Source organism: Sus scrofa, chromosome 7 (genome assembly GCF_000003025.6).
Source record: "Sus scrofa isolate TJ Tabasco breed Duroc chromosome 7, Sscrofa11.1, whole genome shotgun sequence".
Taxonomy (NCBI): domain Eukaryota; kingdom Metazoa; phylum Chordata; class Mammalia; order Artiodactyla; family Suidae; genus Sus; species Sus scrofa.
In genome coordinates, this window is record NC_010449.5 from 58,935,606 (window position 1) to 58,963,190 (window position 27,585).

A 27,585-nucleotide genomic window follows, 5' to 3' on the forward strand; every position below is an offset into this window, starting at 1 on the left:
AGGAGTGTGGCACAGGGGGCTAGAGAAGTGGGAGGCAAGGAAACAGCCTCCTGAGAGCCTCTAGGCTCTCTGTAGGGATCATGGAGCCCCTGAAAGTGTTTTTTTTTTTTTTTTTTTTTTTTTTTTTTTTTTTGTCTTTTTGCCATTTCTTGGGCCGCTCCCGCGGCATATGGAGGTTCCCAGGCTAGGGGGCTAATCGGAGCTGCAGCTGCCAGCCTACGCCAGAGCCACAGCAACGCGGGATCCGAGCCGCATCTGCAACCTACACCACAGCTAACGGCAACGCCGGATCGTTAACCCACTGAGCAAGGGCAGGGACCGAACCCGCAACCTCATGGTTCCTAGTGAGATTCATTAACCACCGCGCCACGATGGGAACTCCAGCCCCTGAAAGTTTGAAGGAGGGACATCGGGAGACATGGGGTTGAGACTACTCTGTGAGGTGGGGAGGAATGTGGGTGGGTGGAGGCCTGTGAGGAAGCTACTCTAATGGCGAAGAGAGGCCTGACCCAGGGCAGCAGCCGGGACACGGCAGAGATAGGAGGGCACCAGCGTCTGCTCAGCTCTGGGCAGCAATGGCCTGAGGGGCTCTTGGAGCAACCTCCAGGTATCTGACCTGGGTGACCGCATAGTTGCTGAGAAAGGGCACAGGTGGCATGGAATTGAGGCAGGTGAGTTTGGGGAGCCTTCAATTGCCTTCTGACTGGTCCCCATGCTGAGGGAGAAAGAGGCATTTCCTTCTCCTTTCTCCTGAGAGAGGACGAGAGGAGATGGAGAGCCAGGCACCAATATCCTCCTTCCCTGCTTTCGCCACAGACCCACTCCCACTCCTAACCCTCCTGAACCTCCTAGGCACCACCAGAAGGCAAAGAGCACTCAAGCCTTACCTAACAGCTCAGCCAGTCTCCTCGAGGGAGTCTGTATTAGCAGAGGGCTCTGAATGTGGCCTCTGAAGCACCAACTCTGTGGTCACTGGTGAGGCAGCCTGGAATCCCTGCTTCTCTGCAGGCTGCTCCCAGAAACTCTGTCTCTTCCCTTCCCCAACCCTGATGCCCCCCATGAGTGGCCCTAAGAGATCCAGAACACAAGGCCTCCAGGGTGGCATCCCGAAGGGGCCTGGTCCCCAGCCCCCGGAGAAGAAGCACTCAGAGGGCAGGGGACGCCCCACAGAAATGCCCCTGGTTCTGATGGAAGTGTGTCTCTAACCCACCTGCACTGGACACCTCGCCATACCTTCTGTTAAGAGGTGGCCAATGCCCAGGCCCCTGGCAGAAAGCTGCTGGCTAGTGTGCCCAGGCTCTGTGGCCCCAACTCAGCAAGCTACACGTAACAAGAGTCAGCTTATTTGTTCCCAGACTCACCCCTAAACCAACAAAATGGGAGTGGGAAAAAGATTGCTTTTTCTATGAAAACTAAGTTGAATACCTTGGAAAAACTTGTCGAAGGTGCTAAACCGACCAAATGACCAACCAACCAACAAAAAACCATTACCAAATTAGACTTAGGAAGACACACTGTAAAAGACTGAGTGGGAAAATCATGAAAACACAGGCTGACTTGGTTGCATTCAGATTCCTTTGCCTGTGTCTCAGTCCTTGGCCCATGAGAGATGATGTTTAGGAAGAGAAGAGCTGAACCACCGTCAAAGAAAGGAGACCTGAGCATTGGAAGAGCAGAATAGTGGACACTGATTTAACGTCTAATGTTAAAAGTAGAGGTATAGAGTTGACAACGATTCTTTACATTAAATGACATTTTCAGTTAAAAGGCCAACCAATAGTCGAAAAAGGGTTACACAGGGGGTCTCTATCACTCTATCAAAGATGGCGAAGAGGAGTTCCCATCTTGGCTCAGCAGAAACGAATCTAACTAGCATTCATTCGGACAAACATCCATCCCTGGCCTCACAGAGGGTTAAGGACCCAGCATTGCTGTGGGCTGTGGTGTAGGTCGCAGATGAGGCTTGGATCTGGCATTGCTGTGGCTGTGGCCTGTGGCTACAGCTTGCTACGATTCAACCCCTTGCCTGGGAACTTCCATATGCCACAGGTGCAAACCTAAAAAGACAAAAAACAAACAAACAACAAACAAAAAGGTGGAGGAGGAGACGGGATTAAGATGATGGAACAGAAGGACTGAAGCTCACCTTCTCTCATAAAAACAACAAAATTACAACCAACTGATGAACAACCTTCAACCAAATAGACTGCAAACTATCAAAAAAGATATCCTACTCCAGAAGACAAAAAGGAGGCCATATCAAGAGGTAGGAGGAGCGATTACTCGATATAAGCAACCCCATACCTGCCAGGTGGGAAGCCCACAGACTGGAAAGTTACTGTATCACAGAGACTCACCTACAGTGAGAGAGTTCTGAGCCCCACATGGGGTCCCCACGCCTGGGGATCTGGCAATGGGAGAAGGAGCCCCCACAGCATTTGGCACTGAAGGTCAGCAGGGCTTGTGTGCAGGAGCTCCACAGGACTGGGGGAAACAGAGACCTCATTCTTGAAAGATGCACACAGGCTTTCATGTGCACTGCGTCCCAGGGCAAAGCAGAGACTACACAGAAATCTGGATCAGACCTGACTGCAGCTCCTGGAGGATCTCCTGGGAGAACAGAGGGTGACTGTGGGTGGTTGTGGGGAAAGGACATTGGAGGCAAAGGTCTCTGGAATAATCATCAGTGTGTGTTCCTTTACAGGTGACCATTTTGGAAAAGTCTGGCCCCACCCACCAGGGCTGAGAAGCCCCAGACCAAACAATAATCCAGGTGGGATCACAGCCCCACCCATCAGTAAACAGGCTGTTGAAAGACACCCCCTCACACACACACAGCTGCCTCTAATCTCACCCAGAGACAAAGACCCACTCACCAGAGGGATAAGGATCAGCCCCACCTACCAGTGGGCAGGCACCAGTCCCTCCCATCAGGAAGCCTAGAGCAAGTCCTCAGTACCAGCTTCAGCCACAAGGAGAGCAGACGTCAAAAGTAAGAGAGGCTACAACTCTATTCTCTGCAAAAAGGACACCACACCAAAAATCTATACAAAATGAAAAGGTGGAGATCTGTAACTCTGATAAAGGAACAAGAAAAAACCCCAGAAAAACAGCTAAATGATCTGGAGATTATCAGCCTCCAGGAAAAAGACTCTAGACTGTTGATGCTGAAGATGATGCAAGACATTGGAAATAAACTGGAGGCAAAGATGGATAATTTACAGCAAACAGTTCGCAAAGAAACACAAGATTTAAAACTTAAGCAAGCAGAGATGTAAAATACAACAACTGAAATAAAAAAATTCATTAGAAGCAGCTAACAGCAGAATACAGGAGGCAGAAGAATGAATAAGTGAGGTGGAGGACAGACTAGTGGAAATCACCGATGTAGAACAGAAAAGAGAAAAAAGACTGAAAAGAAATGAAGACAGCCTAAGAGAATTCTGGGACAACGTTAAATGCACCAACATCTGTATTATAGGGGTGCCAGAGGGAGAAGAGAGAAAGGGTCAGAAAAAATATTTGAAGAGATAACAGCTGAAAACTTTTCCAACATGGGAAAAGAACCACTCACTCAAATCCAGGAAGCACAACGAGGACCATATAAAATAAACCCAAGGAGGAACACCCCGAGACACATACTAGTCAAACTGACCAAAATTAAAGACAAAGAGAAAATACTGCAAGCAGCCAGGGAAAAGAAACAAGTAACATACAAGGGAATCCTGGTAAGGTTATTGGCTGATTTTTCAGCAGAAACTCTGCAGGCCAGAAAGGAGTGGCATGATATACTTAACGTGATGAAAGGAAAAACCCTTCAACCAAGATTACTCTACCCAGCAAGGCTCCCATTCAGATTTGAAGGAGAAATCAAAAGCTTCACAGACAAGCAAAAGCTAAGAGAATTCAGCACCACAAAACCAGCTTTACCACAAATACTAAAGGAACTTCTCTAGGCAGAAAAGAAAAGGCCACAACTAGAAACAAAAATACCACAAATGACAAGGCTCACCAGTAAAGGCATATATACAGTAAAGGTAGGAAATCATCCACGCACAAATATGCTACCGATATTAGAAATTGTGAGAGGAGGAGGGTACAAATGCAGGACACTGGAGAGCACTTGCAATTAAGAAACTAACAACTTGGAGTTCCCGTTGTGGCACAGCGGTTAATGAATCCAACTAGGAACCATGAGGTTGCGGGTTCGACCCCTGCCCTTGCTCAGTGGGTTAACGATCTGGCATTGCCGTGAGCTGTGGTGTAGGTTGCAGACTTGGCTCGGATCTGGCATTGCGGTGGCTCTGGTGTAGGCCGGCAGCTACAGCTCTGATTAGACCCCTAGCCTGGAACCTCCATATGCTGCGGGAGCGGCCCAAGAAATTGCAAAAAGACAAAAAAAAAAAAAAAAAAAAAAAAAAGAAACTAACAACTTAAGAACAATCCTGTATATATACAGACTCCTATATCAAAACTTCAGGGCAACTGCAAACCAAAAATTGATACACACAAATTAGAAAAATCAATGCAAATACAATACTAAAGACAGTCATCAAACCACAGAGAAGAGAACAAGAGAAGGAAAGAAAAAAGAGCAACTAAAACAAGTCCAAAACAATTAGTGAAATGCAATGAGAACATACATAGCAATAATTACCTTAAATGTAAATGGACTAAATGCCCCAACCAGAAGACATAGACTGGCTGAATGGATACAAAAACAAGACCCAGATATATGCTATCTTTAAGAGACCCACTTCACTTCTAGGGACACATACAAACTGAAAGTGAGAGGATGGAAGAAAATACTCTATGCAAACAGGAATCAAAAGAAAGCTGGAGTAGCAATACTCATATCAGACAAAACAGACTTCAAAATAAAGAATAAGAGATAAGGAAGGACATGATATAATGATCAAAGGATCAATCCAAGAAGAAGATATAACAATTTTAAATATATATGCACCCAACATAGGATCACCTGAAAAAAAAGGCAACTACTAACAGCCTTAAAAGGAGAAACTGACAACAACACAATGATAGCGGGGGATATTAACACCCACTTCCATCATCCAGACAGAAAGTCAACAAGGCAACACAGGCCCTAAATAAAGCATTAGACCAGATGGACTTAAAAGGTATTTATAGAACATTCCATCCAAAAGCAGCAGAGTACACATTCTTCTAAGGGCACATGGAACATTCTTTAGAATTAATCAATTCTGGGTTACAAATCAAGCCTCGGTAACTTTAGGAAAATTGAAATCATATCAAGCATTTTTTCTGACCACAACGCTATACGAGTAGAAATCAACAAGAAAAAAACTGCAAAAAACAGAAACACGGAGCTGCTGTCGTGGCGCAGTGGTTAGCAAATCCGACTAGGAACCATGAGGTTGTGGGTTCGATCCCTGGCCTTGCTCAGTGGGTTAAGGATCTGGCGTTGCCGTGAGCTGTGGTGTAGGTCACAGATGTGGCTGGGATCTTGCATTGCTGTGGCTCTGGCATAGCCTGGCAGCTACAGCTCCGATTAGACCCCTAGCCTGGAAAGCTCCATATGCCGCAGGAGAGGCCCAAGAAATGGCAAAAAGACAAAAAACAAAAACAAAAACAAAAACAAAAAAAACATAGAAACATATGGAGACTAAACTACATGCTACTAAAGAACCAATGCATTACTGAAGAAATTAGAGGAAATTAAAAAATACCTAGAAGCAAATGACAACAAAGATACAACACTCCAAAACTTATGGGATGCAGCAAAAGCAGTTCTAAGAGGCAAGTTTAGAGCAATACAAGCCCGCCTCAGAAAACAAGAAGCACCTAGAGAGAGAACAGACAAGACCTAAAGTTAGCAGAAGGAAAGAAATCATAAAGATCAGAGCAGAAACAGATGAAATACAAATGAAGAAAACCACAGAAAAGATCAATGAAACTAAAAGCTGGTTCTCTGAAAAGATCAACAAAATTGATAAACCCTTAGTCAGACTTAACAAGAAAAAAGAGAGAGGACTTAAATCAATAAAATTAGAAATGAAAAAGGAGACGTTACAACAGGCATCACAGAAATACAAAGGATCCTAAGAGACTACTAGTTGCAACTATATGCCAACCTATATGTCCTTTTTTAAAAGGACAACCAAGAAACAAATTCTTAGAAAAGTACAATCTTGCAAGACTAAACCAAGATGCAATAGAAAAGATGAACGGACCAATCACAAGTACTGAAATTGAAACTGTGATTAAGAAACTTTCAACAAACAAAAGTCCAGGACCAGATGGCTTCACAGGCAAATTCTATGAAACATTTAGAAAACAGCTAACACCTATGCTTCTGAAACTATTCCAAAAAATTGCAAGGAAGGAACATTCCCGAACTCATTCTCTATGGCCACCATCACCCTGATACCCAAACCAGACAAAGATACCACAAAAAAAAGAAAAAAAGAAAATTACAGGCCAATATCACTGATGAACATAGAGGCAAAAATTCTCAACAAAATACTAGCAAACCAAATCCAACAATACATTAAAAGGATTGTACATCATGATCAAATGGGATTTATCCCAGGGATGCAAGGATTTTTCAATATCCAAAATCAATCGGTGTGATACAGTACATTTACAAACTGAAGAATAAAAACCATGTGATGCTCTCAACAGACGTAAAAAAAGCCTTCGACAAAATCCAACACCCATTTCTTTTTTTCTTTTTGCTTTTTAGGGCTGCACCCACAGCATATGGAGGTTCCCAGGCTAGGGGTCAAACTGGAGCTACAGCCACTGGCCTACACCACAGCCATAGCAACATGGGATTCAAGCCACACCTGCAACCTACACCAGAGATCATGGCAACACCAGATCCTTAACTCACTGAACGAGGCCAGGGATCAAACATACACCTCATGGTTACTAGTCAGATTCCTTTCTGCTGCACCACAATGGGAACTCCAACACCCATTTCTGATAAAAACCCTTCAGAAAGTGGGCATAGAGGGAACCTACCTCAATATAATAAAGGCCATATATGACAAACCCAGAGCTAACATCATTCTCAATGGTGAAAAGCTGAAAAAATTCCTGCTGAGATCAGGAAAAAGACAAGGATGTCTGCACTCGCTAATGCTATTCAGCATAGTTTTGGAAGTCCTAGCCACAGCAATCAGAGAAGAAAAAGAAATAAAAGGAATCCAAATTGGAAAGGAAGAACTAAAACTATCACTATTTGCAGATGACATGATACTATACCTAGACAATCCTAAAGACGCTATCAGAAAACTGGGAACTCATCAATGAATTTGGCAAAGTCACAGGATACAAAATTAATACACAGAAATCGACTGCATTTCTATATACTAATAATGAAAGATCAGAAAGAGAAATCAGGGAAACAATCTCATTTACCATGGCATCAAAAAGAATAAAATACTTAGGAGTAAACCTACCTAATGAGTCAAAAGACCTGTACTCTGAAAACTATAAGACACTAATGAAAGAAATCAAAGATGACACAAACAGATGGAAAGACATACCATGCTCTTGGGTTGTAAGAGTCAATAAAATCAAAATGACTATACTACCCAAGGCAATCTACAGATTCAATGCAATCCCTATCAAAGTACCAAGGCTATTTTTCACAGAACTAGAACAAAATATTTTAAAGTTTGTTTGGAAGCACAAAAGACCCAGAATAGCCAAAGCTGTCCTGAGAAAGAAAAACGGAGCTGGAGGAATCAGGTTCCCTGACTTCAGACTATACTACAAAGCTACAGTCATCAAAATCATATGGTACTGGCCCAAAGAGTGAAATATAGATCAGTGGAACAGGATAGAAAGCCCAGAATTAAACCCACGCACCTACAGCCAACTAATCTATGACAAAGGAGGCAAGAATATACAATGGAGAAAAGACCTTCCCTTCAATAAGTGGTGCTGGGAAAACTGGACAGCCACATGGAAAAGAATGAAATTATAACACTTCCTAACACCATACACAAAAATAAACCCCAAATGGATTAAAGACCTAAATATAAGACTGGATACTATAAAATCCTTAGAGGAAAACATAGGTCAAACACGCTCTGACATTGACCACAGCAGTTATTTTCTCAGATCCACCTCCTAGAGTAATGATGATAAAACCAAAAATAAACAAATGGGACCTAACTAAACCTAAAAGTTTCTGCACAGCAAAGGAAATCCTAAACAAAATGAAATGACAATTCACAGAATGGGAGAAAATATTTGCCAATGAAGCAACTGGCAAGGGATTAATCTTCAAAATTTATAAATACCTGCAGGTCAATACCAAAAAAACAAACAACCCCATCAAAAAATGTGCAGAAGATCTAAACAGACAATTCCCCAAAGACATACAGATGGCCAAAAAACACATGAAAAGATGTTCAACACCACTAATTATTAGAGAAATGCAAGTCAAAACTACTATGAGGTATCACCCTACACTGACTAGAATGGCCATCATCAAAAAGTCTATAAATAATAAACGCTGGAGAGGGTGTGGAGAAAAGGGCACCTTAATACACTGTTGGTGGGAAAGTAAATTGGTACAATTGCTGTGGAAAACAGTATGGAGATGCCTCAGAAAACTAAAAATAGAATTACCATTTGATCCATCAATCCCATCCCTGGGCATCTGTCCAGAGAAAACCATGACTCAAAAAGACACATACATGTACTCCAATATTCACTGCAGCACTCTATACAATAGCTAAGACAGGGAAACAACCCAAATGTCCTTTGACAAAGAAGTGGATAAAGAAGATGTGGTACATATATACAATGAAATATTAATTAGCCATTAAAGGGAAAGAAATGATGGCATTTGCAGCAACATGGATGGACCTAGAAATTATCATGCTAAGTGAAGTTAGTCAGATAGAGAAATACACCAACATCATATCGTATCACTTACAAGTGGAATCTAAAAAAAAGGACACAATGAACTTCTTTGCAGAACAGATACTGACTCACAGACTTTGAAAAACTTATGGTTTCCACAGGGTGGGGTGTGGGGGGATGGGTTGGAGGTTTGCAATGGAAATGCTATAAAACTGGGTTGTGATGATTGTTGTATAACTATGTAATAAATTTCACTGAGTTAAAAAAAAAAAAAAAAGGTGTAGGGGAATCTGTCACCCTGTTAGCAATCTTCGGTCTCTCCTCATCCAGAATTGCTTTTTCCTTTGCAACCCTGAGCCTACACAAAAAAGCCACCCTGGGAAGGTGCTCAGACAAGCTGCAGGGAGCTCTACTAGCTGCCATGCCGCTGCCTCCCTCAGAGCACCAAGAGCCTCACCTGCATAGGTGGTGCCATCGATGTCCACAGACATGTTGATGCTCCCAATGCTGCTCGTGGTCAGGTTCAGTGCTGCAGCCGAGGCCTCTGCTCTGTCTTCTGCTGGGAAAAGGGAGACAGTGGGCCTGGTCAAGCCTTCCGGCATTTGCGTCCTCCTCTCTGAGGCTTTCCTGCTCTCCCAGCCTTAGAAATCATCTGTATGACCTCCTGAGTGTAAGGTCTGGCAGGAGAACCAGGCTTGCCATTGCTTGCTTTCTCCACTGAACTACTTCAACTTCCCCAACTCCCTCTGCTTGGAAAAAAAAAGGGATCACATAAGCAAGGAGGCTGACCTTGGCTCAGGGCTGTGCACTGATGCTTTTAACGCAAGTCAGCAAACCGTGAGCTCCACTATCCACCAGGCAGGGGGATCAGAGACCACTAAGGATAGGCCTGTTCTTCTGAGGACTCATCCTGCCTCCTCCTCCCATAACCAGGCTGGGAGGTCCTCAAGGAGTGGGTCAACCTGCCCAGCACCTGGCACTCCATCTCACTCTGCAGCTTGTGGAAGGCTGCAGGCACTGCACACAGGGCCTCTGTCTGGCTCACAAGACTCTACCCTTTCACGAAGCCAAGAATTACTCCAGATGAGGTACCTCGCCTATTAGCCTCCTGCTTGTGGAGGACCAGGAGCACTTGACCCGAGTGGGTAACACGGCAGAACCCTGCTGGCTGGGCTGTTACCTCCAGTTCCTTTTGGCTCCTCGACCAGGGGAATGTGGGACAGGAAGGGTGACTGGGATTAAGCATAGCTCCCTTCACACCTTATTTCTCCCCAACACAATCCTGCTCATGTTTGTTCTGAGATGGACTCAAGGGCAAGGATGGCAAAGAGAATGTGTGTGGGGGAGGGGAGAAAGAGGAACAAGGGAAGTGGAGTGTGTGGTTTGGGGGATGAAAAGGTGGGGCACCTGAAAAATGTGGAGGGGAAGGGAAAAGATGTCAGTTATGCTGCCAAACTTGAATTTCCTCCTTTCCTCTCTCCCAAGGGTCACTGGCAGCCTGGCCCCTCACTGAGTGAACGCACTGTCTTCCTCCCAGATGTGAGGTATCGGCGTGAAGGGCGAGTGTATTTTGTTTTTTCCTCCACACTGGTGGCACAGGGAAGTTTCCAGGATAGGGATCGAATCTAAGCTGCAGCTACAGCCATGCCAGATCCTTAACCTACCGTTCTGGGCTAGAGAGTGAACTTGCACCTCTGTAGAGGCAACGCTGGATCCTTAACCAACGGAGCCACAGAAGGAACTCCAAGGGCAAGCCATTTAACTGAAACTGATCAAAAGGCAGGAGAGACAGGGAAGACATAGCAGTTGTCCCTGAAGGTCTCTGGCTCCTCCTCCTTGAACTGTTCTTCCTTTTTTGCCAGGCATGCCTGAGGCAATTTCAGGTCCCCTGGAAAATGACCTCAGCTTGATGAATTGAGATCTCCACAGCCACCGAAGGGGGCCCAGGGGGCAGAACCTGGAGGGGCCCCACCTCAGTCCCTGAGATAGGAACTGGCTCTTGAATGGAGCACGTGTTTGGCGTGCAGGCCTGGTGCTCACCCCTGCCGTTGATCCTGATCTTCATGGGCAGCTGCCGCGCCATGCTGAAGAAGTTGCGCTGAAAGGCCTGCTGCACCAGGCGCTGCTCCTCCTCCGACAGCCGGGACGCCTTCTTCTCAGGGGGCTCCCCTGACTCCAGTCGCTCCCGCAGCTGCTCGAGTGTGGCTGTTCGGGTACCAGCTTGTTGGCTGGCCAAGGTCACGGGCACAGCCAGGCGATTTGGCACGGGCATGGTTGTCACTGGGACTCCATCACCTGACAAAGGCACCAGAGCTGGATCCAACCCACAATCCACCCTCCCACCCGCATCTTGGACCCGAGCAACCTGGCACCCTTCCTCCCTGTCTCCCCTCCTCCTAAGGGCCCTGCAGACCTTTCCTGAGAGTGGTTGCTGGGGATATCCGAGGGCCGCTGGCATTGGTGCCACTGCTGGAGCCTAGCCCGAGGATGGGGAAGCGGATCTTGGGTGGCGAGAGGAGGGCAGGGGCCCCGGTAACGGCGGCGGCGGTGGCAGCGTGAGAGGCACCAGCGGGGGAGTAGCCAAAGAGGGAGGAGCTGTAGCTGGGCCGCCGGCCCTCCCTCCGGTTGCCATCAATGGCTGCCTGGAGTTCGGCCGGGGAGCTCAAGGCTTTCTTCTCGCACTCGTAGGCATAGAGATACTTCATGTACCTGGAGGTAAGGAAGGAAAGAAGCAAGAATCATCCAAAATGCAGCACCAGGACAGCCCAGTAAGTCGATGGGTCTCTGGAGGCGGCCTCTGTGGAGCAGGCTCTGTCCTGCAGGACAAAGGAGCACAATGTGCGCCCTTGAAGCAAGGGGAGCCTACAGGACAGATGGGCGCTCCACCCAGGCCCTCTAACTCGACCCAGTTCTAGACACAGCTTAAACCAGAGGCACCATTCATTAAGGGAAGTAGCTAATGCTTCAAGTTGGTGTGGTGCCTTTCCAGTGCCCTGGGAGAAATGAAGCCCGTTTTTTGCAATGTCTTTCTGGCTCTTTGATTTCCTAACTGCTGTGAGTCAGGCTGGTTAGACAGGAGCAATTCTTCCCATTTTGTGTGGACCTGGAAATGCTATCCCTCTTTGTGTCAAATGCCCCAAGAAGCAATTCTCTACCCAAGTACCCTGGGAACACTGCTATGCTGGCTATTGCTCTGCCCCCAACTTCTGCTTGAACAGTATCACTAGATAAAACCCTTCTACTTTTCAATAAGGCCTTAATATGCCACCTAACCAATAATCCAAAAATTTATATGGATCCATAAAAGACCCAGAATTTCCAAAGCAATCCTGAGGGGGAAAAAAAACAAAGCAGAAGTATAATACTTCAGGCTGTATTAAAAAGCTACAGTAATCAAGACAGTGTGGTACTGGATACAAAAACAGACATGTGGATCAACGGAACAGAACAGAGTCCAGAAATAAACCCAGACACCTACGGTCAATTAATCTTCGACCAAGGAGGCAAGAATATACAATGGGAAAAAGACAGTCTCTTCAGCAAGTGGTGCTGGCAAAACCCGACAGCTGTATGTAAATCAATAAAACTAGAACACACCCTCATACCACACACAAACTCAAAATAGCTTATAAAACTTAAACATAAACAAGACATCATAAAACTTCTAGAAGAGAACGTAGGCAAAACATTCTCTGGCATCAACCGTACAAATGTTTTTTTAGTCAGTCTCCCAAGGCAATAGAAACACAAACAAAAATAAACAAACGGGACCTAATTGAACTTACAAGCTTTTGTACGGCAAAGGAAACCATAAACAAAACAAAAGACAGCCTATAGATCAGGAGAAAATAGTTGCAAACGGATGCAAATGACAAAGGCTTAATCTTCAAAATATACAAACAACTTAAGAACAAATAAACAACCTAACTGAAAAGTGGGCAAAGACCTAAACAGACATCTCTCCAAAGAAGACATTTCCCCAAAGGAGGCACAGGAAAAAATGCTCAAAATCACTAATTATTAGAGAACTGCAAATCAAAACTACAATGAGGTACCACCTCACACCTGTCAGAATGGCCATCATTAACAAGTCAACAAATAACAAATGCTGGAAAGAGTGAAGAGAAAAAGTAACCCTCCTACACCATTGGTGGGAAGGTAAACTGGTACAACCACTATGGAAAACTGTATGGAGATACCTCAGAAAACAAAATATAGAACTACCACATGACCCAGCAATCCCACTCTTGGGCATATAACCAGACAAAACTTTCACTGAAAAAGATATGTGCATCCCTATGTTCAGAGCAGCACTATTCCCAATAGCCAAGATGTGGAAACAACCTAAATGTCCATTGACAGATGAATGGATTAAGAAGACGTGGTGTATCTGCATAATGGAATATTAGCCATAAAAAAGAACAAAATAATGCCATTTGCAGCAACATGGATGGAACTAGAGACTCTCATACTGAGTGAAATAAGTCAGAAAGAGAAAGACTAATACTATCGGATATGACTTATACCTGGAATCTAAAATGTGGTACACGTTGCTGTGGCTGTAGCTATAGCTGTAGCTCTGATTTGACCCTTAGCCACAGGAACTTCCATATGCCACAGGAACGGCCCTAGGGAAGAAAAATGTGGCACAAATGAACCTATCTACAGAACAGAGATTGACTCACAGACATGGAGAACAGACTTGTAGTTGCCAGGGGGAAGGTGAGAGAGTGGGATGGACTGGGAGCTTGGGGTTAGTAGATGCAAACTATTACATTTAGAATAGATAAGCAATGAAGTCCTGCACAGGGAACTACATCCAGTATCTTGTGATAGAACATGATAGAATATGAGAAAAAGAATGTATATATGACTGAGTCACTTTGCTGTACAGTAGAAAGCGACACACTGTAAATCAATGACACTTTTATTAAACAAATTAAAAAAAAAAGGCCCTAGAAAAAGACAAAAACAAAAAACCAAAAAACCCCCCAAAACAAAACAAAACAAAAAAGACAAAAAAAAAAAAATTGTTGAAGGGGAAAAAAAAGTGCCACTTAACCGACATACAGCTGTTCTCTCCCTGTTCTTCAGAGAGCAACGTCTAGTGTTCCCAAAGAACAGACTCTCTTCTGGCCCTCATTCCCCAATGCTACTCATGCTCGCAGTACTTCTTTCATCCTTGTAATTTACTCAAATGGGTAAAAAAAAAAAAAAAAAAAAATAGGTCACCAATCCTGGTGGGGCCAGCCTACCTGCCTTCCTCTGCATCTGGGGTTGCTGGGGCAAGCTGATTGCCAGGTTTGAAGGGCCAGGCTTGGGGAGGGGGCTGCTATGTGGGAGATGGTGTCCTGGAAAGAGTGGATTTCAGAGACAGGAGCCCAGGTGGAAATCTCGGTCTGACCACTTACTAGCTGGTATGGCCTTGACCAAACGATTTAATATCTGAGACTTCCTTCTTGTTTTTGGAAAACAGGGACAGTATCTACTTGATGGGGGTGCTGGTGAGGTTTGAATAAAACAGAATGGTGAAGCAGCAGCATACAGGAGATGCCTGGGAAAGGGCACTCTCAGAATACTTTAGGTTAGTGAGGGATTTATCTTAGAAACTCTTGGCTCTTTTGGGAATTCCACCCCTCTTGCTCACTGTACAGTGGAATTTCCTTCCTTCCTCTCCTCTAGGTTAAAGCATCCCTTTTCTCCAGCCTCAGCTTCCTTCCCCAGGGCCCTGGCCACTCACTGGGTCCTTAGGGTGAAGGCCGCGCTGGTGATGGATGTGGGCAGGTTCAGGCCCTTGGTGATCTCCCTCCAGATCTTCTTGTTGATGATCTCCACCAGCCCCCCCTTCTCTGTGACCAGCTTATACAGCATGTACAGGTCCAAGATCTGCTTGGCCATGATGGGGATTCGGTTGATGGGAGTCCCTGTGATTGCGCAAAGAGAGAAACAGAGGGTTGTGCCATCATTAAGCAGAGAAAGAAAATACCTGTGGGTGCCCACCTTTTGCTGAGTTGGAACTTCTATTCATGGTTCTGTTTAAAAGTATAATTTGACTCAAACTCCCAAAGCCTGGACACCATCAGACTAGCTGCCAGTTCTGGAGATGAACAGAAAAACAGGTCTAATTCACAGGCTGTGTGGCCCCGGGTAAAACACATAGCCTCTCTGGGTCTGAGTCCCATCTGCAAATTGAAGGGCTGGAGTAGATGACTTGAAAGATTCCACGCCCCCCGCCCCCTTTTTTTGCTAGGACTATGATTCCAAATTCTTTCCTAATGATTTGGCAACTCCCAGTCCTCCGCAGCCTTCAGAAGCCATTCAGCTGCCTCCTGGGGGAAGTCTTTCCCTGACTCCCTAGACAGGTTAAGTCCTGCCCCACTGGCCACGGAGATAGCTCCCCGGGCTTCTCTTTTGCAGCTCTCAGTACAGTGTTTTTATTTGCATACTGCCTGTTTTCTCATTTCTTCTCCTGCTGCAGGATGGAGAAGTGGTTTTCTCTCTCCTGTGTCCCCGCTATGGCAAAGGAGCTGCTGGACACATGGGTCTCCAGGGGGATAAAAAGCCATTCAACAATTCTCTCTCCACTAATCGCTCCCACCCCCCACCCCGGCCTCTGAAAGAGGGAGGGTCAGAGCCGCTTCCGCCCACTGGCCCCGAAGGGAAGTGAGAGGAGTCAGGGACTTGATTAGGAAACCTGGCACCGAGCAGGAAGGCCCACTAATGAGCACCAGGGGACGGCAGGGAGGGCGGAGCTGGGCTTCTTTCACAGGCAGCCGGGATGCTCGTCAGGAGGAGTGATGGATGACTGTCATTTGGCAGCCTCGGGATTAATGATCTGGAGGTCAGAGGGGAGAATTCCAGCGGGAAGGGTCACCGTCCGGGGCAGGGTATGAGACTTGTTGCCTTTTGATGGCAAGTCCTTTTACTGTACACAGGCTGCTCCTCCTCTGCCTTGCCGCCCTCGTCCCCCCTCAAGTCTTGCTGAGGTCTCACTGACTGCCTGGTGGACTTTTGGCCAGTCTGATTACAGAAGGGCTGTTTGTTTGACTCTTTCTGCTTCTTCCCCCTCAAGGAATGGCATTTTCTTCTCAGCCCTGGAACACAGGCCTCACCAACTCTTTTACAGGATAATTCGAGCCAGAGGGGAGTGAAGGGTCCCACGTTTACAAGGAGGATGCAGCATGAGCATGAACACGTGGCAGTGCTATGGCAGGACGGGGCCTCTTTTCTCAGTGTATGGAGGGAACCAGAGGTCTTGGAGACCTTTGCCTCGACTGGCTGGTCTTTGGAGGGTCAAGGACAAAGGGGCCATAGAGTTAGAGTCAAAGATTCAGAGGTAAAGTATCAGAGGACTGCTCCAGAGACACAATAGCTAGTATGATGGTTAACTTTTTCTCCCTCTGCTGTTTTGGGCAGTAGACCTCATTCCTGTCCTAAGAACAAGAGTCTTGTGCAGCAGAACTGGTCTCCTGGCAGGACAGGGCTAAGGCTACTCTCCCTCCTTTGGAGGCCGGCCTGGCCGTGCACACTCATGGCCTTGGCGAGTTCACACCCTCATGGCATCGCCTGGAGAGGCTGGTACGACCACTCCCAAGGCCCCCTCACACAGGACCCTGAAGCCCTCATTTCCAGAAGCTTTGAGGATATCTTTACACTTGCAGGTCAGACATTCACGCTGAGCTCACCATCCCCTAGGCTACCTCCTTTTCCCCACTGCTTCCTCTTTTTCCAACAACACCATTCTTTGAGGTCTTGGGTAGGAACGTCAGTGGCAGCACTGGCTCCTCTTCTCTTCTCTCTTACCCACCAATTGGATGTTGGGAGGCTCACTGATTCCCCCACTGAGGTATCTCTTAAAGCTATCCTCTCAGCCTGCAGACATCACCCTGGGCCAGGCTGACCATAGTAGCCTCAAATCGATCTGCCCTGCCTGAATGCTGCTGCCAGTCAATTGATGAAAACACCACTATGACCACATTACTTGCTTCCTTGATTAAAAACCTACAAATACTCTCATCTCTGGCCCATCCCACCTTACATGTTCAACCCCACGACTGGGTTCCCACCACTCCTTGGAAGATTAGGTGCGACGTATGTTGAACACATCCCAACAACTCACTCTCACTTTACTCAGCTGGGTCTTCTCACCCTCACCCATAAATCAAGCTCCTTCTGTACTTTTTGCTTTGTGCTCTCCCTCCTCATCAAGCCCAAGCTGACCTGCCTGTGCTCAAATCCTTAACGTTCTCTCCCTCCAGGAAGAACTTTCTAGCGACCCCAGTTCATGTGGACTTCTTGTCTCTCGAAATTTCTATTACAACCCCTTCAAGTTTAGCAAATAATCACACTCTAATTATTCCATGTTATGTTTGTCTGGTGTCACAGGAGGACTGGAAGCCCTATGAAGGCAGGGCCTGTTTTTCCTTTACCCTGTCTTGAATGTTATACAATGTTCAATAAGTTAAACTACCATGTCAATTAAACAAACCAACCAACCAACAAACCTGCTTCTCAGAGTCAAAGCAACCAGCTCTGTGGAAACTAAATGGGAATATTAAACACATTTCCTTCATGCGTGTGGGATGCCCACCAGGGTGTCAACTACCTTTAAGAATCTAATGCTGGAGTTCCTGTCATGGTTCAGTGATTAACGAATCCGACTAGGAACGATGAGGTTGCGGGTTCGATCCCTGGCCTTGCTCAGTGGGTTAAGGATCTGGCGTTGCTGTGAGCTGTGGTGTAGGCTGCAGACGCGGCTCGGATCCTGTGTTGCTGTGGTTCTGGTGTAGGCCGGTGGCTACAGCTCTGACTGGACCCCTAGCCTGGGAACCTCCATATGCCGCAGGAGCAGCCCAAGAAATGGCAAAAAAAAAAAAAAAAAAAAGAAAAAGAGAAAGAATCTAATGCTGAGAGCCCTGAACAGAAGTCACCTCTCAGGTCCTGGCACATTCATTATGGTCACAACCCTCATTAAACAGACTGGGGAACCGAGACCCAGAGTGGTTAAGCCTTTCAAGTCTGAGTTCTACAGTAAGAGGACCACCAGCAAGCAGAGGAATGGATGGAGGGCTGGGGACTGTGAGAAGCTACAGAAACCATGATCTCATTCAGTGGGGCCAAAGAGAAGGGGAGACAGTCATTAGAGAGGGGAAGGTAGCTGGGTCTGTGACATACAAAGAACAGGCGTGGCTGAGTGAGAGCCAAGAGGTCTTGCCCAGCTGGGGGAGTGCTGTCCTTCAGAAGTGAAACCTTGGAGAGCCAGTGAGCACATAGTTTTGGAACTCTGTTTGTGAAAGCTTTCAGAATTTGCACTATTTTCATTTGACTCTCTCCAAAGGAGGGTAAATCTTCAAACGTAAAGGGTGTATTTTACTTTTAGAAACTGTCATTCGTGGAAGCAAGCCAGGAAAATAGGATGAAGTGACTAGGCTGTTTATACTGATTTTGTGTGACGATAAGGTGTGGCCATAAACCTTGACAGATTTTCTAGTGTGGCTCAAACCACCTCTGAAAGCAACTTCTCAGAAAGGAATTACAAATTCACTTTGAATAGTTACTAGACTAAATGTCAAGTCATTTGAGATGGTTTCTTTTAAAGACAACAATGTCATTATATACAGAAATTTCATCAAAATTTAGCCTTTTTAGAGTCACACAGAGAGTGACTGCATTAGGCTGGGGGGACTGCTCAGAGCAGGGGAAACAGGTAGCTCTAGGACCTGAGAACACCAGGGAGGAACAAAGTTGCATTTCAAGTCCCAAAAGTGAGCTCTTCCCAGCACCTCTGAGAGAAACCACAGGCAGGACCGGTCTGTGGCCCAGGCCCACTTTGGGCATGCAAGGGTCATGATTTCCCTCGCTTGGGTCACTGCGGTGTGGCCAGGCACCCTGGTTCTGGGGATCAGCGGGAACAGGCACTTTCTTCCTCATGGTTGGCCCTCCATCACATTGTTAAAAGTAGCTCCCAGTGTAGGGGGGCTGCTCAGTATCGTGAGAAACAAAGCCGAGGCTATTCTGAGCGCCAGCTCTAGATGACAGTATGGTTTTCTCACACTACAAAGCCAATCCAGACATAAAACGTGCCCTGACTTTGATTCTTTCATCAACTAAGAGACAGGCAGGATCCTCAGGCTGGTCTGTCTCTGAAGTCTGCTCTGTGCATAGTGGGCCTGTAGCCATCTCCCTTGTCCCAAGGAGATTCAACTATGAAAAGGAGGGAGAAAGACCTGTTAGCTGAGTTTCCCTGCCTGAACAGGAAAGGGAACCAAGGGGGTGAGGATGGGGCCTGGGAACACTTCCAGGCCTCAGTTTACCTGTCTGTCTGAAACAAGCAACTTGGACTAGATGACTTCCAGTTCTAAAGTCCTATGAGTCTATGAATAAAAACTTAAAACAAAAATTGATAGTCATGATTATTACCAAAGGGAGGTGACTTGGTTTTAGGAGTTTGCCTGAATTAAGGAATAATGTTGCCAAGTGACCTTCAGATGGATGGTTTAGGTTTGGGATCTTCTCTTATGAAGAGCTCCTGTGTGGCTTAAGACCAGGTCTGTGAAGTTCAAGTCCATAAGCAGTAACTCCTTCCTTAGCCTTGTGGGGAAGGGGAGGAATCTCTGGCCTGGTTACATCTTCCTCTAAAGAGGCTCTTCACCTGAGAGGGGATGGGCTTTAGTCCACAGTAAGTGCAAAAGCAACCTGTAGAGAACCAGGAAGGAGGTCAGCGGCCACTGCAGAAAAGTTCTTTGTGGGTCACCAGGGTTGGCCCGGCAGGAGGTGGAATCTCCGCCCCCATCACGCTGCCCAGAGGGGGCGGGAGCACCTGATAGGGAAGCCTGTGGACTGTCAGTCACTGCTATCAAAGCAGAAGCTAAGATTGAGGGTAATTAATCATGCTCCCTCTGACAGGAATCCAGAGCCTTATCGGTACCCCAAGAAATGCCGCTGGTCTCCAGTTCCCTCCTCAATAAAGGAGACTGACAGTGCCAACAAAGAGGCCCCTTATCAGATTTCAGCCATGGAGCCTGAGGCAGCCCGAGGGACAAGGCGGAAAAGGCTTTTATGAGGGCCCCCAGACCCACTGAAGCTGTGGGGGCTCCCAGAGCTTTAACCCTTGGTGGTGGGAATGCCGCTGGGCACTGGTACAAGCAGGCCAAACCTGTGATTGGGGAGCTTTCAGCGAAGATGGAGCCAAACAAAAGCTGCTCCCTGGCACTTGGCTCTCCTTCCCAGCACGCAGACTGCAGAGACAGAGCAGGGTGGGGTGAGGGCAGAGCAAGGAGAGGGCCTCCTCTGGCACTAGAGACAAAAGATGGGAGATGGCATGAGTGGCCAGTTCTCCCCAACCCAGAAATGGGTACCTTGCAGTGAAGATCAGAAGCAATTAGGGGGCAGGGACCCCAAACAGAGTTGCACGGCTCCCTTCCTGCCCACTGGTCAGGGGGAGGGGCTAGGACCCAGGGCGTGGCCCCGCTAGGGACCCTCACTACTTTTTCCTGGCTTTGAACAAGATCATTCATCATTTCCATAGCCTGTCAAGAGAGCCAGGCAGCTGACCGGGGAGCCTAGAAGAGTTAAGTCCCACGTTAAGCAGGGAATGTGCATAGGCAGACAGGCAGGCAGGCCTGCTCATACCTCTGCATATTTACTTTGGCCCTGCTCTAGTCCTGCTCCCTAGGGGAGAAAGCAGAGGGATGACTAGTGATTTTTCCCCAAGTTGCTCATGGATAAAATACCTTTCACTGGGAAACTGGGCAGCAGGGCCTGGTGGTGTGCCATGCAGTGTGTAGCTGACTGTTCCACAAGACAGCGCAGAGGCAAGGATGTTCGAATATCCTAATACTGGACTGGACCAGCACATACTTTCAGCGCTCCACCTCCCATTTCCCACTGAGGAGGGGTTAACTGACAGAGTCTGGTGCACTAATCTTACATATACAGCCCACTACAGGTTTTCACTGTTGAGTACATCCTGTAACCGTTCCTCAGGTCAAAATACAGAACATTTCCTGCACCCCAGAACACGCTCCCATTATTCTTCTCAATCAATATCTACCCCTCACCCGACTCCTCACAGGAGGTAACCATTTTCCTGACATGTATCACCAGAGGTGATTTTTTTGAACTTGACATAAATGGAAGCATGTAGTACACACTGTTCTGTATCTGGCTTCTTTTGTTCAACATGAGACCTGTGACAGTCCTCCCAGTTGTACACAGCAGTAATTCATTCTTTGTTATTGCTGTGTGATATTCCACTACGGGACCATATATCACTTAGCTATCCATCTTACTACTGACAGATACTTGAGTTCTTTCCAGTTTTTGGCTATGCTGCTAGGAATACTCTCAAATGTGTCTTTCAGTGAACATAAGCTCTCATTTCTGTTGAGGATACACCTAAAAGTGGAACTGCTGGGTAATGGGGTTTGCATACTGTGGCTTTAGTGAACACTACCAGATTTCCGTGGTTATGCCCATTTACATTCCCACCAGCAATGCATGGGAGTTCTAGAGGCACCATAACCTAAAAGGCTAATTTTAACTTTTATTTTGCATTTTAGAGCCGTACCTGTGGCATATGGAGGTTCCCAGGCTAGGGGTCCAATCAGAGCTACAGGTGCCGGCCTATGCCATAGCCACAACAACCTGGATCCAAGCCACGTCTGTGACCTATACCACAGTTCACGGCAACACGGGATCCTTAACCCACTAACAAGGCCAAGGATTGAACCCACATCCTCATGGATACTAGTTGGGTTCGTTTCTGCTGAGCCACGGCGGGAACTCCCTTGAGAAGCTAATTTTACACCTACTGCCCTTCTTGATACTCTAGCTCGGGCTAACTGCTCTTGGTGAAGCTCAACAGTATGTGCAGTGCTGTTTTCTACTATGGCAAATAATAAAATTACAGTTATGGTTACACTGTCTCCTGCCTTAAAAAAATAAGTTCAGAGAAGGTGGCCAAGGAGTTAGAAGGAGGTGGGCTGTCAGGTCTTCTCTGCTTCACCTGCTGCTGATCAACAGCCCTGGCCAGTGTCTCCAGGAGAGGGGGTGGAAGGCTGGCCTGGGAGAGGTGCAACAACTCATGGGCATTCTGGCCTGGGTAGTGCATGGCCGTTTGAGCTTCCATTGTCAATCCCTGCCTCTAGCCTCTTAAGACACAGTGTAAGTGGGCCAAATGCTTACCTTCAAACTTTCCCTACACCAATCCTTGGATGATTTACCGAATACTGGCTCACCTTGGAACAAAGCAAGCAAAACTACCAACCCAATTTTACCAAGTGCTGTAAGTACCAATAAAGGATTTTGAAGGGGAAGAAGCTGAATTTAAACACCAAAAAGGGCTACTGAAGTTAACCATGTCTTTCAAAAACCAGGATCTCTTCCCATTATCATGGATAACCAGGTAGGTATAGGGTATTTAAATGACACACACATAAAAGGGTGTGTGTTGGGGGGAACCCTAGTATTTGAACAGTGGTTGGATCACCTGGGGAGAGAAAAAGATCTGGCCTAAAATAAAGGGTTACCCTGAGACAAAGATTTGCATTTTGGACTTTCATTTGGGGATAAAGTTAGAAATAAAGTCCCAAAGCCCATTTTATCTGACAAAGACAAACATATTTTAGTCTATCAGGAAGAGTGTCCATGGCACAGACCATTTACTACCAGATACAAAGAATATACGAGAAACTCCCTCCACCAAAAGGCAAAGCAATATATGTCACGAACATTTCCTTGCCTGAGATGGATAGATAAGCACACAACAGGAGGAAAAACACTCAAATTGCACTTTGAGGCAGACCAAACCCTTTTCCCACAGTAAATTCTTTGTATACACACATCAAAAACAGATCCAACAATCCATTTGGGAAAACCAAGGTCAATTTGCAGCCTTGAACAGAGCTGGTGGGGGAGGGAGGGCACTTCTGTGGTGAGGTATGATAAAACTTGTCTTCCACATGACCAAGCAGGTCCTTAGGCTGGTGTGCCAAGCTGGAACAGAGGCTAGAGGGAGATCCTTGCTTGCAGGCATTTGGGGTGCATGCAAGATGCTACTGTTAGGGCTTCTGTCTCCTGGGCCCCACCCCCACCCCATCCTACCCTGACAGATGGCAGCCTCTGTGCCCCTGTGAGCTGTCACATCTGCCCCCGCCCCATGAGATAGGCCTTACGCCGAGATGAAGACTCTTCTTAAATGAAGAGTTCTACCCTGTGTTAATCAGCTAGATGCTGTCAGATCCTACTGAACACTGACCTGTGGAGGTGGGCTACACTCTCTGTGGGGCTCAGAAGGCTGAAGGAGAGATGAGGCTTGCCTAGTGTTCCAAGGGGAAGTGATGGAACTGCTGGTGCTAGGAACAAGTTTCTCAAGGGCAGTGCAGGAGAGGGAAAAAGTCATAGCCTGGTGGTTAGGAGGCCAAGTGCTAAATCGGCTCTGTGGCCTCAGGTGAGTCAGTTACCCTGAGGGCTGATTCTTCAGGGCTAACACGATAACCTTTGTTCTCTCTACTCCACAGGGCTGGAGCTGTGGGGAGCAACAGATCAGATAATGGGTTGAAAGAGTTCTGTAAAGTGCATGGGATAAAGATAATAAAATTAACAGCAAAATAATCTTCCTCTTCTTTGATGAAACCATACTTCTGTTACACCGCCTGGGGAACAAGAAAAGCGGCTCCTCTTCCTCACTGATGAAGGAAGAATGGAACTATTTAAAAGCCTTTGCTGATGAGACTTCCAAATTAGTAACCCCGCCAAGTCACCCTAGAAAACTAACCAGGAAATGACAGCTCAGAAACCACTCACAGTGAGCATTTTATTTACAACTGTTTGGCTTTTTCAGAGGCAAAGAAATGTGTGTGTGTTTGACACACACACACACACACACACACATGCATGTGGCAAAGGTGAGCAAAAGAGGGCACTGGAGTGCTGAAATCTAACCCATCTTTCTTGAGGAACATTTGAGGGTGGAAAAAAAAAAATCAAAGGCAACTTGTTTAATTCAATTTGGCTTCAGTAAGTAAATGAAGAAACATTATTCAGCAAGGGAAGGAGTGAAGTGTTTGGTTTTGGGGGTCCTTGGTGTAGTTTTTATTTTTTCTATTTTGCGAGAAAACTGCTCAAGGGGCTTATCTTCTGTTTTGCTCATCGAGGGTGGCTCGTTATCTGTTGTAGTGCAACAGACACAATCATGACACAATCATGGACACATAATAAAAAACAGAACTGGGAAGAAACTTCCAGGATCGACTCTAACTGAATGCTCTTGTTTTATAGATAAGGAAACTTGGGGCCCCGGAAGAGGAAGGATTTGCTCAGGGTCCCAGAGAAGGGTGGGATGTTAGTCCTGGCCTCACACTCCTCAGCCCAGAGCCCTTTGCCTCTCCACCTGCCTCCTGACAAGGCTGTAATGGCCATTCCCTAGGCAGGCAGGCAGGACACAGGGAGCTCAACTGGGGGCTGCCTCAGCCTCTTCTCAGGCGCCTTCTGGGGCAGGCTGTTCTGCTGATGGGGGAGGGGTAACGAGGGTGCCTAGAAACCAAGGTGGCGAAAGCTGAAAGGCCCATCTGCTGCAGTCAATTCACCCAAACATGTTAACAAGCCAGAAAGACCAGCACAAAGCAGCAGTTATGGCCTGGCTCCCCTCCCACTGGACAGCAGTTTTATCACCTGCAGCTGCAGTCATTTGGGGCCGCCTGCTGCACGCTGCCTCCCTAGGTGCCCGGTCCACTCCCTTCGAGGTGCAGCCTGCTGTGTCAAAGCTGCCTAGCCTACTCCACGCCCAGGCAGGTGTCACCGGGCCTTTCAAACACAGGCCATTTTCAGTGGTTCCTTTGAAATCTACTGCTTATCCTTCATATCAGCTCTGCAGTAGGAGCTGCTGATCCACTGCTAAGGTCTATGAGGCCTTTCTTTGGACTCAGCCAGCTAACAAGATCAGGCTTCTGAGTGCCCCAGACACTCTAATTTGGGATGTCACAAATTTCTAGGGGCCCTAGGCCTCACCATTCTGTGAAGAGTAAAGACAGCAAGCTTCACATGATTAAAAGTGCAAATAGCTCCCAGCCCTGCTGAACTGCCCACTCTAATTTAGACTATCAGACACCAGTTTTCCAGGAAGATCACTGTGAATTTAAACAACCTCCATAGTCTCCCTGCTTCTTCAGCTTGCATTGCCCCCAGCTTTCAGCAAGCCTCCTGAAAACCTGGCTCTGGTGACACTCCCCCTTTGTTAACTTCAATGACTCAGCTATGTCATAGCCTGGAGTGCTAACTTCTTGGCCAAACACTGCTCCTCAGTCTGGGGTCAGCTGATTCATCCAGGCCACAGACAAGGATTCTTCCAGTTGTGCCTGGGCCATGTACACCACTCATGCCACTGCATTTCTGCCTCACTCTCATTACCGCCGATATGTTGGTACTATAGCTCCTCTCAGCTCCCTGCACCCCCAGCCCAGAATGACTGTCTTTGATCAGTCATCCACTCCTCTGGCGCTCAGCCACAGCGGGGAGCGCGCACTTCTGCCTGACACAGGCCCTGCCGCCCTCAGGCACTGCTACCTGAGTGGAAGTAAGATGATTTCCTGGAAGAGTTTCTCTGCAGAGGAAATTTTTGACCTTCACCATCTTTCCCATCCTATGGCAGTGTCCTCGACAAGGGACATTTTATAATATCTGGAGACATTTTTGGTTTTCAGACTGGGGGTGCACCCCAAACAAAGGATATCCAGTCGCCAAAGCATATGTAAGTAGAAACTTATATTAAGTAATAAACAGAGAGAAAATGATTGACTGTTCCTTATTATGCACAAATAGTGAAATATAAATAAAAGGAGATACATAAAACAAAACATGATCAAAACACACTCTTTCACAAAAAGATGACAACGGTGGAACAGCAACACGTCCAGCGGAAGCAGGTGCTGTCCCTGCATGGGGGGGAGACACCATGGAGACTTTCTCTGGCCCTACGCTCGCTCGCACTGGGGACACAGAGGAATGACCAAGGGGCTGTCCTCAGGGAGCTCCTCATTTAGTGGGGACGCAGTAGTAGCAAACAGTTACTGGTCTTCACTCTTGGCTAGGCTGATATAACTTCCATTTTCCTTTAAAAATCCTTCTGGGAAGAGAGAAAAACAATAAAGTGGAAAATAAAGCAGGAGACACACTGCTGATTAAATCTATATGCTATGGCAGCCCTCTGAGACGAGATCAGCTCCTGGGTTTGCACCAGCTGGGCTTGTGGAGCTTGTAAATAATTAAAAGGTATTGGAAGGGAGACCAAAGTATTAAGTGGATTTCTCTCTCTCAGGGAACCGGGGAGTTCATTGCGCCAGTCACATTATCTTTCGGATATATTCTGTTTTTACTGACACATGCAGCTCCAGATAACAGTTGGAGGAGTAAACTAATAGAGCTGCTTAGACTGCTTTGATAGCTTGGAGATGGGGGGAAACCGAGACTCAAAACTTTCGATTGCCTTTGTAAGCAACCAGCAGTGACAGGCATGCTACTAAGAAGCAGTAAGGCTTTGTGGAAGGTAAAGGAAAGGAAGGAGGTGGAGGTCGGGGTGGAGTTGGTGGGGAGAGGAAGAGGGAGATAGGCAGGGAGAGGAGTTAATGCAGAGCATTTAGTTGCTGGGGGTGTCATACAGCTCAGCCTAGGATAAAGAGGAGGATTTCGCTTCCAGGTCTCAATAAAGGAGCTGACACAGAAACCAAGGGATGCATGATCAGGCAGGGCACCAGTGAGGATGCTGGTGGGAGCAGCTCTCTCTACAGCTCGGTCCTGAGGTGAAGAAAGTGGAGCTTCACAGGCTGTGGTGGATTATCTCCAAGAGAGGCTGGGGTTCTGGCCATGCTTCCTAAGGACTGTCCCAGCTGGTGAACTCATTGCTATGAGAGGATACAAGCCAGGAAGTTAAGTCACTGGGCTCAAGTAGAGATGGTCCAAAGTAGAGATGGTTGGGGGTGGTGGGGAGAAGGAGAAAGGACACAGAAGGCAGAAGGTTCACTGTAAGGCAGATGCCCATGTACTCCACACTCAAACTGCAGCCACACCCTGACTACGCCAGCGGCTGCAAAAAATCTTTAAAAAGCCAATGGCTAAGAAAAAAGAGTTAGCCTTTCCTTTTCATGGATCATTTCAGAGTTTCCAACAAATCCTGAAGGGCCTCTATTCTTTCATTGGCCTTTCTAAGTCTCTATAGGCTAGATGTACCAGCAGAAGCCTATATATCAATTTAAGTGATGTCCAGGGCTGTTATAAGGTAAGAAAAAGAATATTTGAATTTGAAATGACTCCAGAGACCAGTTAATCAGAAGATGAAAAAATAAAGCAGGACAAACTGGAGGATCATTACATTAATTACTTATTTTTATTTATTTATTTTTTAATGGCCGTACCTGAGGCATATGGAAGTCCTGGGGTAGGGATAAAATCGAAGGTGCAGCTGCAGGCCTATGCCACAGCCACGACAATGCCGGATCCAAGCCCCATCTGCAATCTAGGTCGAAACTGAGGCAACGCCGGATCCTTAACCACTGAGTGAGGCCAGGGTTCAAACCTGCATCTTGACGGAGATTATGTTGGGTACTTAACCCACTGAGCCACAATGGGAAATCCTCCATTTTCTACCCAGGCCCTCTTTCTCCTCTTCAGTCTGTCTGCCAATTATTTGGCTAGGTCTGGGACCAGTCAGCAGCACACAGCTCTTGTCCT

General features: G+C 46.8%; 1 protein-coding gene across 1 annotated transcript in view; it reads right to left on the bottom strand.

Moving 5' to 3' along the window:
• The window catches only part of ARID3B (AT-rich interaction domain 3B), a 66,258-nt gene that overhangs the window by 3,156 nt on the left and 35,517 nt on the right, over positions 1-27,585 (bottom strand). Inside the window, 4 exon segments of the mRNA XM_021099056.1 lie at positions 9,320-9,418; positions 10,903-11,157; positions 11,276-11,571; positions 14,603-14,786. Coding sequence (XP_020954715.1) covers positions 9,320-9,418; positions 10,903-11,157; positions 11,276-11,571; positions 14,603-14,786 — 834 coding nt within the window.